Source organism: Astatotilapia calliptera, chromosome 23 (assembly GCF_964374335.1).
Source record: "Astatotilapia calliptera chromosome 23, fAstCal68.1, whole genome shotgun sequence".
Lineage (NCBI taxonomy): Eukaryota > Metazoa > Chordata > Actinopteri > Cichliformes > Cichlidae > Astatotilapia > Astatotilapia calliptera.
In genome coordinates this window covers 26,022,509-26,043,009 of record NC_137443.1, presented here as the reverse complement: position 1 = coordinate 26,043,009, position 20,501 = coordinate 26,022,509, and the positions used below count along the sequence as shown (strand labels likewise).

At 41.6% G+C, this 20,501-nt stretch overlaps 1 protein-coding gene across 1 annotated transcript in view; it reads left to right on the top strand.

The window, feature by feature from the left end:
- The window catches only part of ahr2 (aryl hydrocarbon receptor 2), a 94,803-nt gene that overhangs the window by 18,886 nt on the left and 55,416 nt on the right, over window positions 1-20,501 (top strand). The window contains exon 2 of the mRNA XM_026157809.2: window positions 21-208. Coding sequence (XP_026013594.1) covers window positions 21-208 — 188 coding nt within the window. The remainder of the gene's footprint in view (window positions 1-20; window positions 209-20,501) is intronic.

The following is a 20,501-nucleotide window of genomic DNA, read 5'->3' as shown; positions in this document are numbered from 1 at the left end:
GTCTCTTTTTGTATGCACAGGCCCAAACCTCCACCTCCCGAGGGCGCCAAGTCCAACCCATCCAAACGCCATCGCGACAGGCTCAACGGCGAGCTGGACAAGCTCACCAGCCTGCTGCCCTTCACAGAGGAGGTGCGGTCCCGGCTGGACAAGCTGTCCGTCCTCCGCCTCAGCGTTGGGTACCTGAAGGTCAAGGGCTACTTCAACGGTAAGTCTTTGATCAACTCCCACGTCTGACAAATGCAATCCTTCAAATCAGAGTTTGTAGGATTTGTTTCAGATATGACAGGATATATATTATATATATAAGTCTTTGCGCAATGTTTGGCACCTAGTGAGTGAAAGGATGCTGTGTCACTGCTTCAGACACGTAACAATATACGAGTACGTGATGGTTTAAAAAAAAAACAACAACTTTTTTTCCCCAGATGCGCTATTTTGAAATGCCACGAGATGCTTCAGGCTTTTATGTTAATGCGATGGCATCAGATTTGTGCTGTGTTGAAATGTTTAATGGTGTATGCCTTTACCATGGAGTCAGCTGTTCAATGGGACTTAATCCAGAAACTAATCGAGCTGCAAGATGAAGCAAGTCAGCATCATTTTGAATCCAACATTTATGTTTAATAGCAGCAATGTTGGGAAAGCTGTGCTTATCCGAGCTTGATGTAAAGTCAGTGCAATACTGAGCTGGCTAATTAGATGTAATTATTAGATGTGGTCATATGTAACTCTGGAGATTACACTTGTTTTGTTGGGTTGGGATGTTTCAGTGGGTGTACAAATATAGTGGCTGTAAATCTGCAAATAAGTCAGCATTTATTGATGGATGTGTCACAGCGATTTTGTGCCAGATCAGTGTTCAGACACGTTGTGATGAAGAGCCAGAAAAGGCCAGGACAGGACACAAAAGGAAGAATTTTTGGGGGCCCTGAAACAGTGGAAATAATTAACATCCATCCATATATACAAGAGAGGAAGACATCATTGTGAAGCACTAAGATATCGTCCATGGTACCGGTTTGGTACAATAAATGGCTAAATCTAATAACAAAGTAGGGCCTGATTACAGCAACAAGTCATAACCACAGTTATTTAATTGACTGTAGAAAATCTTGAGTCACTGAACCCAAAAACTCCCTTTTTAACAGTAGACCATGAACTTGAAGTTGGACCGAAGTCCGATGATGTTTGCATGTCTTCTTCTATCGCTTTCATTCAGTCATTTTCACCACTCTTGATACGTTTTTCCAAACAGTTAATGAATAAAAACATCTCACCATTTCAAGACCTGAACAACAAATGGTTGTACTCTTCCATTGAAACCTCACTGACTCTGAAAAAGTGCTGCAAGAACCTGTGGGCGTGATTTAGGGTAAAGAGTGTTCAGACACAAAAATGAAATGGGAAGGGTTCATTTGACGCTCGGTACGATGTAACTGCTGGAACTGAGAAAATCAAGATGATAAATGTGAAACTATAGGCATCAGGAAAAAAAAGAAAAAATACACAAACTTTGCAGCAACTACTGCATATTACAGCAAAATTACACTACGTAGATTGACAGCACATGCTCGTGCGTAAGAAGCAGTGCAATGCTGGATTGTGGGCTTGTGACTTTTGCTCTTCGACACCTGTTTGAATGAAAGTTTGACGTGGTTTGATTGAAAACAGTCACTCGGTGCTGCACAGCGTCATGGAAAGTGAGAAATCCGTTGTCTTATGAGGAGCTGTGAGATTCAGATGAGAAATGACAAAACGTTGAGGGGTGAGGTGCGTGTAGCAACAATAACAGCGTGTACACAAACACGAGGAGTAAGGATAATGTGGGTGGGGAAATTCGCTCCTGATGTGAGAACTGCATCAAAGCAACCGAGAAAGACTGAAACTAAATAAATAATATGCAGATAGGGATGGGCTTTTCAAGCAGGAACAATTTCAGGATTCACTGGGAACCATTCAGCTATTCTTCGACGATCGCTCCCCCACCTGAACTGCCCTCACCCGACTTAGATGTGGCAGACTTACGACATGTTCGGATTACCTGGAGTGGCTTGCACACAAGACTTGTTGACAGCTGTAGTCTTTGGCCATCTGTGTTTCTCTTATTTGTGCAGGCCTACTTAATCTCACTGCACCACACATATTCTTGACTGGCAAAAAGCCTGGATACGCACAGCCACCACCTCCTGGCTAAAGTTACATCTTTACCGAGTGCTGGTAACAAATATATATGAGTAACTAATAAATTGGTAAAGCAGTGTCAGGTTAATGTCCACACACCTTTGTGTGGGGTTAGACCACACTGGGCTCTGACACAGTCTGCATATAGCAGCTTACTTCGGTTTACTGATAGATGCTGGACACTTAGCTAGTGCTGTGCATTGATGAAATATGAATAATTTATTTAAGCAGTCTAATATTTTTGCTGCTGTAGAGTCCCACAAAACTCACAATGAGGCCTCAGTGTTTCTCTGATATAAAATCTGATATTTTATGGATCTTATGCTGTATTTACCCTCGTGCGATGAATTAGAGCAGTTTGAGGGTTACAGCGAGATAGATTTATTTGTTCTCTGCAGTGTTCTGTGATTCTGCAGTATACCTGCATTTTGTTTCCTACTATATATGAAAGTTTTTTTTTTACCTCCTCTGTTGGTTTCCTGTGTGGAAACTCCACTAAAACACACTCCACTAGTCAGACACACTTCGGGTTTATGAAAACTGTTTATTCTGAACCTTTTTAGACCAGCTTTATTTCCATTTCAGGCCCCAAATAAGGCAGCAGCATGCAGACAAACAGCGGTTTGAAACATCCTGCTGGGTGTGCATTCAGCTGAGATACACCAGGCTCACTTTTGTGGCTGATACTGGAAGAAGATAAGTTTAAGAATAGTTAAAGGGCAACTGTCTAGACAGTGATCCAAATCGTTGTTTTAAACAACAGGACAAATACGACAGTGTTTGTTCAGTATGCGCACAGCAAGCCACGAGAAAGGAAAGACGTCTCGGGCTAGCATGAAAGTCTGCTAAAGCTATAAGTAGTGTTGCAGTGGAGTCTTCCTTTGCTTGAGCTCCACGTCTTCACCAGTTCAGCATGGTACTTCTTGAATAATCCAGGTAAAAAGACCATGAATACATACCCCAGCATTGCCTCCAGTTTGTGTGCATGGTTTCTGACAAAGAAACTGAACAAGCTGGTGCTCAGTCATTGTGTTTGCAAAGGGAAGACAATCAGGAGGATGGATTTAAAGGGGGAGGAGTGAAGATAGATGGTTTCAGGCAAAGGGTGAACTGAGGGGATGCACCATAGGGTAAAGAATGATTATTCAATTCAATTCAGTTGAGTTTTATTTATATAGTGCAAAATCACAACAACATTATACTAAGCTGATTTATTTTGAAAGGTAAAGACCCTGCAATAATACAGAGAAAACCCCACCAATCAAACAACCCCATATGAGTGAGCACTTGGCGGCAGTGGGAAGGAAAAACTCCCTTTTAACAGGAAGAAACCTCCAGCAGCACTAGTTTAGCGAGCGGCAACCAGCTGAGGGTGATTATTATGAACTGTGAATTATGCAAAGCTACTGTAGTAGAATAAAAATATGATGGTGGAAATCAGCTGCAGTTATTTAGTGTATAAAATATACTGCCTACAGAGTTAGTCTTAGGCCCAAAGAAAGTCACTTTAAGTTTTAAGAAAAGCCCAACATTTGTGTACACTTGTTATTTTCTCTGCGCACGGTACAGAACATACATGATCATATCAGCATTTCAGACCACAGCACAGAACAGGTGCATGTCTCATCGGCCTGACAGCATTTATGCAGAAATTCTCGCCTCTTCTCACTCCTGTTGCCGAGGAGGACTGATCCAAATACACGGCAAGTCAGAAGGGCCACATTTCACAGTCATGCACTGATATAGCCTCTCAGCTGGTGGCTACCACACCCCCGCTTATCATTTACTGTAAATAGGAAGCTTGTCTTTCAGGCAGCCTGGATCTAATCATTGCTATTTTCACAAGAGGCAGCAGAACAAAGCGAGGAAGCTCGCTGGAAACTCAAATAACCTCGGTGATCGTCTGCGCCATGTTGACAGAAATAGGGGTAGAATTCACTTTTAGATAAATAATCTTCTTGAGCCCCAGAGGAGAGGATTGTTATTTTCCAAGAGGTCAGAGACCATCGGTGCATCGGTCAATGTTATAAAACAAACCCGTCCACTGCTATCCTTAAAGCTAGGTTGGAAAAAAAAAAAAAAATTTTCTAGCTCCATTTTTTAAATATTTTGATTTGTAGGTCAAGAAGTTATTTAGCTTATAATTGGCCCTGTGCAGCCCCTCAATGCATCATCTGTTTGAAATACCATATTTTCCGCACTATAAGGCGCACTTAAATTGCTTTAATTTTCTCAAAAATCGACAGTGTGCCTTATAATCTGGTGCACCTTATGTATGAATTCTGGTTGTGCTTACTGACCTTGAACCAATTTTATGTGGTACACGGCGCTCAAAAATCTGTCAAAAATGTTTTAGTACGACTTTGGTAAGCTACGAAGCCACACCGCTTGATGGATTGTCAGAGCATTATGTCTATTGTAGTCAGGAGCCTCGTGGAGTAATCTGGCTCCAGAACTCTGTCTGCTTCAGGTCTCAAAGTCAAACGAACATTGCAGCATCACTGAGAGTTAAAAACTGTCTAAATTCTTTCATCTTTAATAAAATGATCAGCGTTGCTGCTTTACCAGGTGTAACAATTAAGTTTAACATCCAGGCATCCATGAAAACAGAATTTATTAAATTTAATGGAGTTAGAAGTTGGCAGGAAGTTAGCTCGCTAGTTTACGCCTAAACATGATATAGCATGTTCTGACTGAGAGATTTATGAAAAATTAAAACGTACAGCTCTGCCATCACTTCCAACATAAATGAAGACAGAAAACTAAAAAGCAGTGACGTTTGTAGGGTTACTGAAGTTGGGCTAGCTGGTATATAATGATGTGGTACGTGATTGATAGCGACACAGCTATGTTAGCATAACAAACAGTGAAGCTGGAGGATGAACCCTAACCTTTTTCCACTCGATAAAGGTTAACATGAGGGTTCCTGATGGTTAGAGACAAATGCAATCGCATGGCAGGATGCTGTAAACGGAACAAACTACAGTTAGGAGAATAACTGAGATAATCCATCCAGCTTACGGGGTTAGTCATTAATATACTGCAACAACATGGGAATAGAGCAGCTACGAGAGAATTCAGCATTAATGAATCACTGTTATGGAAGTGGAGGAAGCAAGAAGAATTTGTTGAGTAAAGTTTGACTTGTCTGACTGTTTTGTTTCGCTTAATGCACCTTATGTATGAAAAATACTGTAAGCTAGTTTCGCTCCACCCTCATTATATCAACCCTCCTCTCCTAAATAGAAGGCTTGAGAAGCTAGTGGGTGGGACTTCTGTACTTGAGAGGACCATATTAGGGATATAAATCCAATCCATTATTATTATTATTATTATTATTATATCCTCTCTCTGATATCATACAGAGTAGAAGAGTAGGAAAAACTGGGTGAGGCATGAACGTTTGACTCCCCACGTTAGATCTGAACATTCAGCAGTGAGCTGGACAGGAAATAATCAAAACAAAAAATGGCTCATTTCCAAAGTAACAACTTGAAAAAGTGGTTACGTTGTCTTTTAAAAAGGCCACATGGAAGCATTTTAAACCTACATTCTTATTGCTGGCCAGCAGGGGGCGCCTCCTTTTGTGCACAAAGACTGGCGGTTCTATAGACGTTTGTGCTAAAACTGCACTTACATTATCTCAGTCTGTGACCTCAGCAAACACCTTTCTGTTGACTTTATGATCTCAGTTCTTTGTTTTGAGTCTTATTTAATAAAGCACAAATTTTATTTTGTATATTTTGATCCGATTTAACATCAATTAAATGATAAAGCCAGGTGTGATTTAAGGTGGGTCTAGATTATAATTGACAAAGTCCTCCTGTGTGAGGGTGCGGTGTCCTTCAGCTTGAGTACACCATTGGTTTGGCTTCACGAGCCAGTGTGTGATGCCACACAGACTACGTCCTTCTTTAAAGCACAGTCTATGTAAATCTAACACAAGGTTAAAGACAGTTTAAAGGAGAGAGTGAATCATCGCTAAAATGTGGAAGACAGCACAATTGGCTACTGTGAACATATTTGTCTTTGTGTTTAGAAATATTAAACTGTAGAGGAATAAAGAAAAGGTTGAATGAAGCCAAAAGCTCCAGCCAAGATGATTAAGCATTCAGTGCGCTAAAGGCGTGGTCAGTTTATTTTTATCAGATTGCATTTTCAGTCATATGGTTAGTGGATTTCTGAGTGGAGTTGACAGAAGGAGCTGAAACTGAAACGAGCAGAGATGTTGTTTATATAGTGGGGCATATTTAATGCATACGGGTTAGACGCTAAACTTTTATTAAGCACGTGTTTACTGCTGTGTTTGTATCTCATCGTCATCTCTTGGAAGCCCACGATAAATTCTCCCAGCTCAAAAAGTTTTACATAAGGTAATCAGAGGACAGATCAGAAGGGAGGTGATATATGGCCAAATACTGGAATAATAAAACTGCTTCAGCGTTCAATTTATTAGCTTTGTGCTGGAACCGACAGGAATTTTTCTCCTGGAACAGCGAGTAAACTGAGCCAGAAGTCTCAGGCGCTGGCAAGTGATCAGTGAATCACTGGCATTGACTAACAACCCTATCAACCCCCTGCAGTCGTTGGTCTATTTATGCTCTGAGACATGGTATTAAAAAACAAAAAGAAAAAGAGAAAACAGACATATTGGCTCTTTAATGCGAGCGTGTAGCTGCTCTCATCAAAGCAGCGGAGCCCCGACTGCCTGCTGCCAAAGGAAACAAGACAGCAGAGCTGGTTTCGCTTTGGTCTCATCAATTATTTGGCCGTGCGGGTCACTTAGTGTCAGCTGAACAAAAGCGTTTGGAGGCGGCGCTGGGAGTCTGGTTTCCTTCAAACCCCGCTGTCGCTGCAGCAGCTTCCCTCCTCACCGCTCTTATTTTGAAATATCAAATTGAGAACAGCTTGATCCAGAAGTTAGACGGTTTGCCTGCGAACGTAGCATGTTGGATCCAAGATTTCTTCACTCATCCCCACTTGTTTCTTGGCCACCCTCCCTTTTCCACCCACCGATCTCCACCCATTTCCTGTGGCGCCCCCTGCAGCCCCTTGGTGGGCCCCCTTTTCCTTCAACTGTTCAGCTTCTTCCTCCTTTTCTGAAGTTCACAGCTCCCCCGACCCCCGCCGCCCTCCATCTCCACCTCAAACAAACTGCAGGACTCCGGTTTGTTGTTACAGCAGGGAGGCCTGTTTGTGCAGCAGACCTACGTCGGCACAACTCGAGACTTTATGCATTCATAAAACCCTCCAATTTTACCTTTTCTGCACTCCTTCAAAGCCTTCTTTAAAAAGCTGCCTTTTTAGTGCATGAAGACTTTTGAAGTGCTTTGTTTGTGCTTGCTTTGGGCTTTTCTTAAGTATTAAAAAGTCCTCATTACGCTGGCTTTCTCATTATGTAATGACAGGTCCACCTTAAGATAACTCCAAAGTGCAGTCTGCTTCTCTGAAACAAGCCGTGCCTCATCAGTCTGACGGATTTTGTTGGCTTTTATCTGAAGAAAATTTGAAGGTATTGTCGATGAGACTTGCCAGGGTTTCCAGCATAAATTTCTCTAGCCTCTCTTTTGTTTCTACTCACTATTAATTGTGATAAGCCCAAACTTATTTGCATAGCCGGCTTTAAAAGCAATAAAAGAAAACAAAGTACTTCAACCAGGGAAATAAAGGCAGGCATTAAAGTCAGGAAATTAAGATTAAAGGACGAGGAGGGTAAAAATAACAGTGAAAACAATAAAAACAAAGGACACCGAGCAGCAAAAAGCAAGGCTGTAAAATTAAGTTTACAAGGTGATTTTAAAAGGCAGTGATACACTACAGCTGCTCGGTTTGAGGGGTTTTTAGGTCTCGGTACCGTTTCCTGTAACTTGACATGTTCGGCTTCTCTTCGTTACGTTTAAGCAACATGTTTGAATGTGGGGAAATTAAACTGATGCAATACACTGCATGCAGAAACACGCCATGGACAGGGTCAAATATGATCTTGTTGTGACGGTAACCCTGTAAAAACCCTGTTTTTTTTAACTAGAGTATTTATTGAACCTTCTGACAAATAAAAAAAAGAAATTAAAAAAAATCGTCATCTGAGTTTTAATTTGCATAATTTTTGCTATATCCAGGATTTTGTGTGATTTATTGCTCACAGCTTTTATCTTAAACAAAGAAAACATTTACTGGCATTAGGGTTTAAACAAAACACACTGGTGATGTAGAGGTCTTAAAAACTCATCAAATATGATAAACTTTGTGTTTACAGGGATAAACATTGACGCTGTTTGACTGTGTTCAACCAAACCCAGGATTTGTATCATCCAAACACTAAAGTTATCATTTCTTTTAATGCGCTGTGGTAGCATTTTAACCTAAAAAAAAGTTGAATGCAAACTTCAGACATGCATAACACACATACATTTGCCAGTTCAGTTGTTAATAAATATCGCCATTGATAAATAAATTAAAAGAGGACTTTTTTGGGACGGTAACCAATTAATCCAAAAAGTCTTTACCAGTATTCACACTGATGAATGATTCCAACCAATTTCACCAGTGACTGCCAGCAACCACTTGCCACTCAGTTGGGGAACACACTTTTTGCCCTAGCAACCATTGGTTGCTACGGTTTGCCTACCAGTCTCTAGGCCTGCGTGACTGAGACCTCAAGCTTTGAAACATATTTGTGAAAACATTAAAAACACAGTTCAGGTGTCATAATGTTTTCAAACCAGTTCACAGAGCTGTGGGCTCGTTCTCTGAGCCACTCTGAGCTTTTTAGGTGGTTCAGGATGAACCAGGGACACAAACACGACAAAAGAAAAAATACCAGGGATCCAGCGATGAGTGTAGATAACACGGACACAGCTGCACATGTGGTCGCAACTCTTAAATCAACATTTTCCTTTGCATGTTATCAAAAACATTCAAGTGACATCTCTTAAACCTCTGCTTAAAAAATTAAAACCATACAACATCAGACTGAATGAAGTCAGTAACGCCAAAATAATCTGATAGAATTCAGATTCTGAGAAGCTTTATCATTGAATCCAGTATCAGTCCATTTATTTTGCTAACTACCAGTCTTAATTTGATACAAGTAACAATACTTACTTTCATTTTTTGTTTAGATTAAGTTTTTAAATGATAATGATTGTTCAAAATCGACACAACACAATCTAAACTTTTCGTCCAGCACTGGGAGCATTGGTAAATAAACAGAATCATAAATCTGACCAGACATTTGTCCTAAAATATCCCCAAAATGCCACAAAGACACTGAAACATTTTAACATTTTTAGCTCGTCAATTACCAGCTTTGTCGACCGCTTGGTCACCAGACTGAAGATGTAAATAAAAAGCTCACTGGGTGTCTGCGGCCGTGTTGAATCACTCGTTGTGATTGTGCTGTTACCAAATACACACTCACACACACACACACACACACACACACACACACACACACACACACACACACACACACACACACACACCACTGAGAGTCTGTCTGCTGATGAATTTCCCAGCATGCCTCTCAGTGAACAAAGGCGACCCGGGAGTGTAAAGGCTCACGGGGAGGCCAGCGCGGTGCAGTGGTTTAGCAGGATGTGGCTCAGAAAGGACCGCTCTGTGTCCGTCCTCTGGGCCTCGTCTCTCCCACAGGGCTGAGACGCAGGACGGCGACGATGGGCTGCTGGGAAACGCCCGAGGGTTCGATCCCATTTCCAATGCTCACAACACGGGCATTGTTCGACACTGTGAGCATTTTCTGAAGCAGACCTCCCTCGTGTTCAGACACGGCTTTGCTTTTATCCTCAGCTTGTCTGTCTCAGTCTGTCTCTTCTCTTTCCCTTCATCTGTCTTTCCCTTATCAGAAACAAAGCTTGTTATTATCTTGCCGAAACACCGAGTGAACATTTTCCAATTTTTTTTATATTTTCAGCTATATGTCAATCTTTGCTTAACTGCTTTACAAGCTCACATGTTGCTCAAACACTTTCTCTAACATTTTTCACATGAACACATAGCAAGGACATGCATGGGTTCCTGCACAGGGCTAAAAGAGTCTGAGACCACTTGACCAGATTCTACACAACAACATAAGTAAATGCAAAAGGGACCAAAAGAGATAGAGGCATAAATATCAGTAAAATGAGATTTAAAAAAAAAAATCCAAAATGTCCACAAAAAGCCATAAATGGATATAAAATGTCCACATAGAGACATGAAATAGATGTAAAATGTCCACAAAAATGAATAGATAGATTTAATATGTCCACGCTGAGACATAAATAGATTTATCTTTTTAAAAAGACACAGAAAGAGGTCCAAAATGTTCACAATCTTGCTGAAAAACACCATAAAGCCATAAAAAATAAAGCCATGAAAAGTGAAAAGCAAACACAAAATCACCACAGAATGAAAAGAAAAACAAAGCAGCCACAGAGTGATGAATAAAGACCACAAAACACCCAAAGCAAGTGTAAAAAAACCCAAACATAGCAAAGCAAAATCACCATGATATAAGACAAAACGAACACAATGACTTCCAAAAGAGGCACACAGAAAACCCCCCACACACATTAAAATAATTCAAGACACCTTCAAAAGGTGTAAAATGTCCATGAAGACACAGAAAAAACACAGAGAGATGGAACCAGCCACAGAAGTAACACAAATGGGGTTTTCAATGAGTACAAAATGTCTTCAAAAAGTTGCAAAGAAATGTGAAACTGCAGAGTAAAATGAGCGTGACCACAGAGAGACTGCACGTACCACAGGTAGATTTTAACGTGCGACACCAAAATCAATACCACTTTCTTTTCTGCCTTCTTTCATTTTTGCACTGTGCCGTTTGTGTAGGAGGATGTTTGAGTCAGCTGATTTATCACACCTGAGAGGCGGTGCCAGCGTAAACAGTGAAAGTAAGCCTCCACTGCTGCCTGCGCTAGCACATCGAGAAATGATAGATAGTCTCTTATAAGAGGCTCTTATTGAGACAAAGAAGTCTGCTGGGGATTCAGGCTTTCTCTTTGTGAGCCTTAATGAATAGCTGTCCCTGATGAAGCTCCCTTGTTTCCCCTCATGGAGGAGGTGGAGGAGGAGATTTCTGGCTGTTTGAGAGTCATAATTTGTGGTCTTATAATAGCTCGGCTGAACTTCCCTCCTTCGCTGGGCCTCAGGAAACACACACACATGCACGCGCACGCATGTGTACACTCTATATTTTTTCTGTGTTACACATTCATTTTTTTCCCTCTCTCGACATGCACGCACCCCGCCCGACCCTCTTCCTTTATGCGTTTTCCAGATGTGGACAGATTCAGGCCCTTGGTCTGTGTTCCCAGCTGATTAATGCTGCTGCTTTACAACATCAGGCTTCCTCTTTGTGAACCCCGTGACCCCCTCTGATCTTGAGCATGACCTCCAACTAGTCTCAAGGTGAAGGCTGGAGAGCATGGGGTATACTGTAGGTTGCAGGTTTCAGGTACAGGCTTACAGATGGTTTATGCTAATTTGGATGAATCACAGTTCAAAATGAACCTTTTATTATTCACTTATTCTGGAGCTCTTCACCACATTAAACAATCAAACATGGGCTGTACCAAGTGCCAGTTGGGAAATTCTACTTTTAAAATATAAATATCTCCATACTTTTTTTTTAGCATCCTATTAATTGTCATTATTCATGCCTCCAAGTGCAAGTGAGCATGCATGCGAGGTTTAATGAGTGCAGGTAGTTGGGCAGGAAAAGAGTTTATTTCCACTGGTCTGATTTCAGCTCAGTGTGAGAGTCTTTACTGCAAACTGCCGTCAGTTGTGGTCTCGCTAATTTCTACTTTCTCTGCTCTCACTTTCACTGTGAGTGCGCCTCTTGCACACGGAGTGGAGCAGACCCGGCTCCGCTCACGTTACTGTAGGTGGGATAAAAGCTTCCTAAATAAAGTGGTAACATGACAAAACGCAACAAAAGAGAAAGCGAGCTAAAAGGGTTGGTTGTTGTCATTAGAAGCCGAGAAATGCCTCGAAAGTGGTGAACTTGATGCAGTGTTTAGACCGTCGGTTACTGGCGTCAGTAGTAGTGTAATATCTCCTCCCAAGAAATGTAACTACGCGCCACGTTGACGCAGCCTGCAGCGACTTGAACCGCGTGGAAGGTTGCGGTGTAGGGTTAAGAGGGGTTTCCCATTACGTCGTTAGTTAGGACATATATTTCCTGCAGAAGTCTATGAAGCTTTACTAGCTCTACATCAGAGATGTTGGTGCATAGCCCCGGCATAGGAATGAAATAAAAAGTAAAAGCTCCTTTTGACTGTTCTCTTGCCACAAGAGGCTTGATTTGGCAGAGTTTTGTACTTCCTGTCGCAAAACCAAAGGGAATTTGTGTCCCCGGTCGGAAACAAACTAGCGACCTTTAGCTTACCAAGCAAACATATTTGCTTTTTCGCTGTTTGAGCCCATGATCTCCAGCGATCAGTCCATACGTGGTAAAGACACTGGATCTTTTTTCTGCTTGCAAAAAAAAAGAAATTTTGGCGTCCCACCAACCATAGAGGTTTGGCCTCCCTCCAGGAGGAAAATTACCGGGATTGTGATAAAAATATTTTTAAGATTTCAGTCTTGTGGTTCATTTACTGAAGCATAAAACACGTGTTTATCAAATGACCAGAAAAAGCACTTACAGCCTCATTTTTAGTTCTCTTACTCAGCAGAAATCTGTCCTTTTTTCTGCTAATTTTGGCCATTTGGTGAACAAAAATGAAAGTTTTACTTCAAAGAAATGCTGTGAGGTTTGCAGCCGAGCTTTGTCAGTAGCTTTAAGACCAGAGTCACGTGAATCCTGGGAGTTTGAACACTCTGTCCTTCCACTTCTTCTCACTTCTGCTTTTTCCTGCTGTGTGACTGACGGGCCGATACGAGGCATCGACAGACAAGCTCTGCCCTTGGCGCTGGCTCTTGGGTGTCATGTAAAAAAAAAAAAAAGCAATAAGGAATAACACACAGTGTCAGCTCCAGAACACAAGCCAGTCCTGCTGTAGATTCTCAGTTTGGCAGGCCTCCTGATCCGGGTAACTGCTGTCAGGAAACAGATGGCTGCTTTAACGGTGTTTGGTGGGACCTGCCTGTGTCCTGGGGCAAAGTGTGGCTCACTGAAGTGCTCCTGCAGAACTAAATTAGAGCATTAGGGCTGGAATATGTGGGACTTTTGCAGATCTTATCAGAGGTCGGGGGGTAATTTCCCTGATAGAGTTGGGAAAGTTTTGGACAATTGCCATTTCTTTAAGAGGAGTTGTTGTGTTCTTAATTTCCCCTTCCTCTCATATCTGAGTGAACGAAGTGCTCACTGGACATTTATCTTTGATCTTTTGACTTTGGGACTGCTCACAGATTTTAATTTGTTTGGAAAAGAGTCAGCATAGACAACAAAAACAAACTGAACACTGATGTTTGCAGCCCTAACTCATTGTTTTGAGACACTGAGATTTTTGTACTTTCTTGGGTCTTTTCTGTATTGTTTTCAGGTGGGATTTGTTTTCACCGTTCATTATTTTTTGTGTCATTCATTCTTTGTTTGCTGCTGAAACAACTTTATCTATTGTTCAATGAAGAGGAAGAGGATTAAGAAAAGAGAGAAAGTAAGAGAGAAAGAGAACTGGTTAGAGGCCTAGCATCGATGTTTGTGTTGGCAGGAGAGTCAAAGTCCAATGCAGAGGCCTTTAAAAAGCTCAAACAAACCGGTTCTGTTAACACGGAATAAAGCAGAGAAGAAGAAAAGGGAGGGTATGTGAAGGGACAATTACTCATTCGCTTAAATGCATGAAAGTCAATCGTGGGGCCAGGTCAAGAGTAAAAAGACAGTTATTACCTGTTCTTTAGAGCTATCATAGTTTGGAAATGCCCATGCGGGCTAAATTGTGGAATATGACCTGGAATGATCCTGGAAAAGCGTCTCCGGCGTGTCCAGTACGATAGCATCAGACCTGCAGACCCTCTGCTTGGAGGATCGCAGTCAAAACACCGCAGATGAGCCGTCGTGTAGAAACCTGCCCAGGCATCTGTTTGTGTGTGTGTGAATGTGTGCTTGTGTAGTTTGAAATTCATCTCTCTTCCTTCTGAAGGTAAAGACTATGTGTTTTTAAAACTCGGGATAACAGCTAGGATGATATTCTTTTCCCTTTTTGCTTCGTTCGGGGATGCCAGGCTCATGGGCAGCTCAAGGAAACACCCCTACAGATTTTCCACTTTGTTTAAGGAAACTTTAACCTGTGCCATAGCCAAGATTGTAAAAAGCTGAAACCTAAAGTGAAAAGGACTTCCTCACAACACTGGCCACATTTTTTTCAGTGGCTTTACTGGCAGTGCATGTGCATTATTATTCAAATAGCTTGTTTAAATCTAAAAGTACTGTCATCTACTTCAGTTCAATTCAATTCAGCTTTATTTATATAACACCAAACCACAACTGTCGCCTTAAAGTGTGTTATATTGTAAAGTAGAGACCCTACAGTAACACAGAGAAAACCCCAACAGTCATATGACCCCCTATGAGCCAGCATTTTGGCAACAGTGGGAAGGAAAAACTCCCTTTTAACAGGAAGAAACCTCCAGCAGAACCAGACTAAGGGAGGTACGGCCTCCTACTGTGACTAGTTTGTGGTGAGGTGATGAAGACAGGACAAAAATGCATTAACACAACAGGAGCCTTCTGATTAGTCGTTTACCCTGCGAGATCCCAGTCATCGTCACGGTGACTTACTGTGAGTTATTGTGGTTTCCAAACTGGGTTAAGGGGGCCACAAGATGAACTGGAGGGGTTGGCTATAGTTTGCAACTATAGCATGTGTGTATGTTGGAGTGAATGTCTGTTGGTATGGCTGATTTTTGAAAAGTGAGATATAAATAAAGTTAATATTATTATTATTATTGTTGTTGTTGTTGTTGTTGTTGTTGTTGTTGTTGTTGTTGTTGTTGTTGTTGTTGTTACAACTTTTTTTCTTACAAATGTTATTACACTGTTTATTACACAGTTATTTCCCCTTTTAAAATCTGTGTAATACTCCTGTTGAAGCAGGTGCTGGATTTGGTTGTGAGATGGTTGTGAGAGCGTGACACATCAAAGACCCTGGTTAACAGTGGAAAGATTAACAAGTGGTTTGAAAAGATCACTTTCTTTTTAAACCACAACTAACAAGCTAGATGCACAACTTGACAATTATACAAAAGAGAAGAAGTATCTCGAATGCTGCCTCTGGTATCACTTTAGATGTCAGTAGAAGTTGCTCCTTCAACTTCACCGTGATAGCGTGAAGCTGAAGGAGCAACTGGAAACTAAACGTCTCTTCTGAGAAAACTTTACCTACCTGAAAAGATCTGGAGCAGAAGCAGAACGCATGGATTGTGTCAAAGTGACTGATGAGGCGGCAGAGCCGAGATAAATGCTAGTGGAGAGGTGGCACTCTCGTAAGGGATATTGCAGGTGTGAGGCAAATGGGGCGTCTGCTGCAGTCAAAAGGAAAACTGAGGACATGTCAGATGTCCGATGGGAGGGGGGTTGCACAGATCTGAATACAGGTGCACCTTGAATGTTTCCTTGCCGTCGGCGCTGACAGTTTCTGTTACAGGTGAACTGAAGAAGGTCAGGACTTTAACAACGTTATCCGACTACTGAAACGGTATACAACTTTCTAAACCCTCACCTGCTTTCTGTTACCCGTTTCTCTGATAACATCTGTGTCTGAAGTAGGCGGCGCTCAGTCGGTCCATTTTGTGCAGAAGAGGAGTGATGCGACGTCTCAGAGGCTTCCTTTCATGTGAGCAAGCACAGAGCTGAAGCAGGAAGCCTGGGTTAAAACTTAAAGTTCATATTTGTTTAGTAATTAGGCGAAGCGTGTTTAGTCTTGCTGGGGTCCACATTAAAAACATGCATCAGCACTTTTTCAGCTGCACTGGAGTGCTATAAAACCATCTAAATACTTACCTTAGCAACAGGTATTGTTTTAGAGATTTCTTGAATCAACCTCTGGTTTTCCTCTGTTTAGCCAGCTAAATAAAATCAGATAAAAACACCACGCTGTATTAATTCTTTACTGCAGGAATATGTTTTGTATATACAGCCTGTCTGTCTGTATCTTATCTTATCTTATTATGAAATTATGCTCAAACTGTGTGGGTCACATTGGCACTATACTTTTTTGATGATGCACTAAAAAGCATGGATGTCTTTGTGCTGCCGAGACATTTTACTCTGCTGTAATTGAAGTGAACACAACACAAAGTTATAGATTTTCTTTCATCAGTTTATCAGTAAAAATATAGTCTATGGAGCAGAGTCAGGCCTGAACACTTTCAGGGGACTACAATATATAAATAACCATGTTTAAATGACACCTTTCATGTTAGTGTGCAGCACAAAACCCAGGTAAACTAAGAAAGTTGATAACCACCACCATAAACCTTTATCTTTGACTGTTGAGTCAGCTAATGCAAAGAACACCAGGCTCTGTTGTACTTACGGGTCCTATAGTTACAGTGACACAAACTGGTGTGTATGCATTCATCACAAAACATGTGGCTTGTTTGTCAGTGTAGCAGTGTGCATGCAGACATATCTATTACCTCTGACTGGGGTTTGAGGTTTTGTCAAGTTAGCTAACTCAAAGAACTCAAACCAGGCTATGTTGTGCCTATTAGTTTTATAGTTATGACACAAACCAGTGTGTTTGAAGTTATCACACCAAAGTGTGGCTTATATGTCAGTGTAACAGTGTGCACGTTCATAACCACCACTGGGATACTTACTAGCGCTGATTGGGGTTTTAGGTTTTGGTTAAGCTAACTCAAAGAAAGCCGAGCTATGTTGCACCTATAAGGCCTATAGTTATGACATAAACCAGTGTGTATGAAGTTATCAGAAAAAAGCTTGATCTTGTTACTAACTGTAACATTGTGCATGTTGATAACCACCACTTATATTGTTATTACCTCTGACCAGAGTTTAAGGTTTTGTTAAGATAGCTAACTAATAGAAAGCCAAGCTATGTTGAATTTGTGTGTCCTATGCTTATGACAGAAAAGCAATATGTGTACGAGTTTATCACACCAAAGTGCAGCTTATCTGTCAGTGCAACAGTGTGGATGTTGTTAACAAACCACAGGGATACTTGTTATTAGCTCTGACTGGGGTTTTAAAAGCCAGCTAACTCAAAGAAAGCCGGGCTATGTTAAACTTGCATGTCCTATAGTTATGACAAAAATGACTAAACTTTCTTTGTAGTCTACATAAACAAACTAATACTTGTTTCCGCAAACAATCATCCACATCCTTCGCATTCTGGATTTTTCTGGAAAAGCACCAGACATGACTAATCAATCACACCTGTCCGCCTCTTCTCCCGTCCTATCAGTGACATCACCTCTGACAGGTGGGCGTGCTTTGTTTTCGTGCCACGCTCTTGTTTTCTGTGCCGAGCTCTATTCCTCACACAGAGAACGATCATAAAGCTGGCAAGCAAACAAACAGCCCCGACTCTTTGATCTGTCCAGCCACCGCCACTGACTCAACCATTACTCAACTTTCATTTTACCCAGCATTCTCAGCCGTAAACGCACCACGCGTTTCAGTGTCCAAACACCTCAGCGGCCTGTGCTTATTAAGTGGTTAATTACTACAGGAGTATTAGTAGGACTTTTATCTCCATTATGCAAAGGGGGCGATTTGCATTGGCGGCTCACTCAGCTGTTCTCACAAACAGCCGCACAGCGAACGCATCATAATAGAAATATGTTTCACCTGAGAGGAAATGGCGAACACACCCTCAGCAAGAGAATGAAAACACGATGAAAAGAAAACAATCTTTGTCTCTTAGCTCTCTACAGCTCACGGTATGGTTGTTATGTAATTAAATGTGTCCATAAAGGAGGGCGAAAAAAAGGAGCTTCTCTGCAGCTTTGGAGCAAAGACCTTTCGTTTACTGCTGTGCAAATTCTGAACAGAGGTCACTGCACAGCTAGCAGACAATAAAGCGGTGTTTTTAGCCATTTACCTTTGTAACACAGAGAGTTTTCAGTTGTCTTTGAAAGTAACAGCCCTCAAAACCACAGAGCACCTCTCGCTGTAAGCCTCGCAGCAACCAGACTTAATTTTTGTAGCACACTGTGTACACAGGGTATCCAATGGAGCCTGGTACAAAACAGTGAGGCTTAAGCTTCATCGGGAATGACATAAAATGGCAGAATTACAAGAATACTCTAATAAAGAAAGCGTGGAAAATAAAACAGCAAGAAAGGCAGAAAAGTTGAGAAGAAAAGCTGTCCAGAGTTTAATGAGTAGCAGCGGAGGGCAGATGAGTTCAGGTGGATGTGAGCTGCAGGCTGACATGTTGCTTTATCTGCAGCTCCACGTGCTTGTCAGTTAATCGGGGGAAACCTGTAAAACACGTTGACTAATCTCTCCTCTATGTCTTACAGGAAGTAATGTTTGTCAGAGGAAGTTAGGGCGGGAGGAAGCGCCTGGGGCAGACAAAGGTGTCTGCTAACCTCTAGCCACAGCTGGGGCCAAACGGGGCTAAATGGGGTTAGAAGCAGCCATAAAGAAGCACGAGGGGTGGTGGTGGTGGAGGACGTGCTGCTCCAGGCTTGTGGTTTTGCATTTGTACAGAGCTGTGACTTAAATTTAAAGCCAAAGATCAGACAGAAGCTGCCAGAACACCGACAGCAAAACTGAACAGTTAGTGTCGGTCTGCTTTTCTGAGATCCAAAAGCCTGCAGGATTTCTCTCCAATCAGAGGCGACAGCAGCTGATTTCAATCTTCAGCCTGAGTGCAGCAGCTAATTAATAAAATGAGCTGCTGTGACGATTTGCTGGAGTAAAAACCAGCAGTCTGGGCCAGATGCTGTACACGAGCGAGTGAGCGTCTCTCTGCAGCAGCCGCTTTCAATCAGTGGTCCATCTGACGTTTTCTGATTTGAATGGTTTATTGTGTTTTCTGTTGGTGTTGTGGTTCGACACAAACAGGAAGGTTTTTGCACTTATCAGCTACTTTTATGGTGTGAAAGTTTTAACAAAAAAAGAAGAAAAGCGTTCTGTAAACGGTTGTTTTGTGGTTCAGTTCACAAGGAGTGGACCAGATGCAAGGCAAAGGTGCTGCAAAAAACAACTGTTCCAAATGGGAACAGAGATGAGATACAAGAGAACAATCAATAAGAAGAGGAGGAGGATGAATTCACAGGACTGTAAAACAGCGTCGGTGTGAAGCTGGTCGCTGCGAAGTTGAGTTCAACATATCCAGGATATCTTTCTCTTATCTGGCTTCATTTACTCTAACATCAGCAATCAGGCTAAGTGGTCACATGAAGGTGGTTATCAACTCGATGAGTCAACCCAGCTTGTGTGTGTGAAACAGGAAAAGAGCTGTGTGCAGATATAAAAAAAAGCAACACACTAAAAACTCAATGTGGCTTTTTGTGGGTGTGAATCGCCTGAAATGGTTAATAAGACGAAAACAGTATCATATTAATACAGGCGGGAAGGAAGGCAGGCTGCCAGTTAACATCCTTATCAGCATCTCTTTTTTTATCATGAAGACACAGGAAGCTAAGACTATGATTACACTTATGTGTTCGGTTGTTCATGGAGTTATAAATAAATGTGTTGCTGAGGTAAAGGTTTCACCCTCATTCTTTTAGCTGCAGGCATTCAACGGATGCAGAGTAGGTAACGAACAAATGTAAGAACATAATTCAAACCACTAAGTAGGCTGGCTTGCACTTGCAAATTGTATATAAGGGTAGCAAGTACTAGGATCATAATACTAAATTAAAGCTTATAAAAATAAAATGAGTTTAAACGTGGAAGGATGTAATCATTATAGTAGGATCTGTATGTTGTAGTTGCAGAGTAGGTGAGTATGCTAGACTCTGCAGAATTCCTAAATCATGTAGTGAGCGTGAGCCTGAGAAAAACTACAGGAGTAACTTCTGGTTTATGATGTCTACAGGTATCTGTACCTGAGCTAGCCCAGGGGTGTCAAACTCATTTCACATTGTGGCCCATGCACAAGCTTAGCTGACTAATGCTACAGTCACACTGGTAAAAACAGCAGTTGAAGTCTCCTATTGCATAGAGATACTGTATGGCACAGATTGATTGCTGGTCTGCATTTGTAAATTAGATGCCAGTTTTTTGAAAACCTTTGTGAGAGTGATTGCAATCAATATGAGCTGACCGGAAATGTTTGCAGATAGATTTCTTCCACTGGGTGAGTATTCGCCTTGTGGTTCATCCAGTTGTAACTACTCTAAACTACTAATTTGAAGAAACTGTGAAA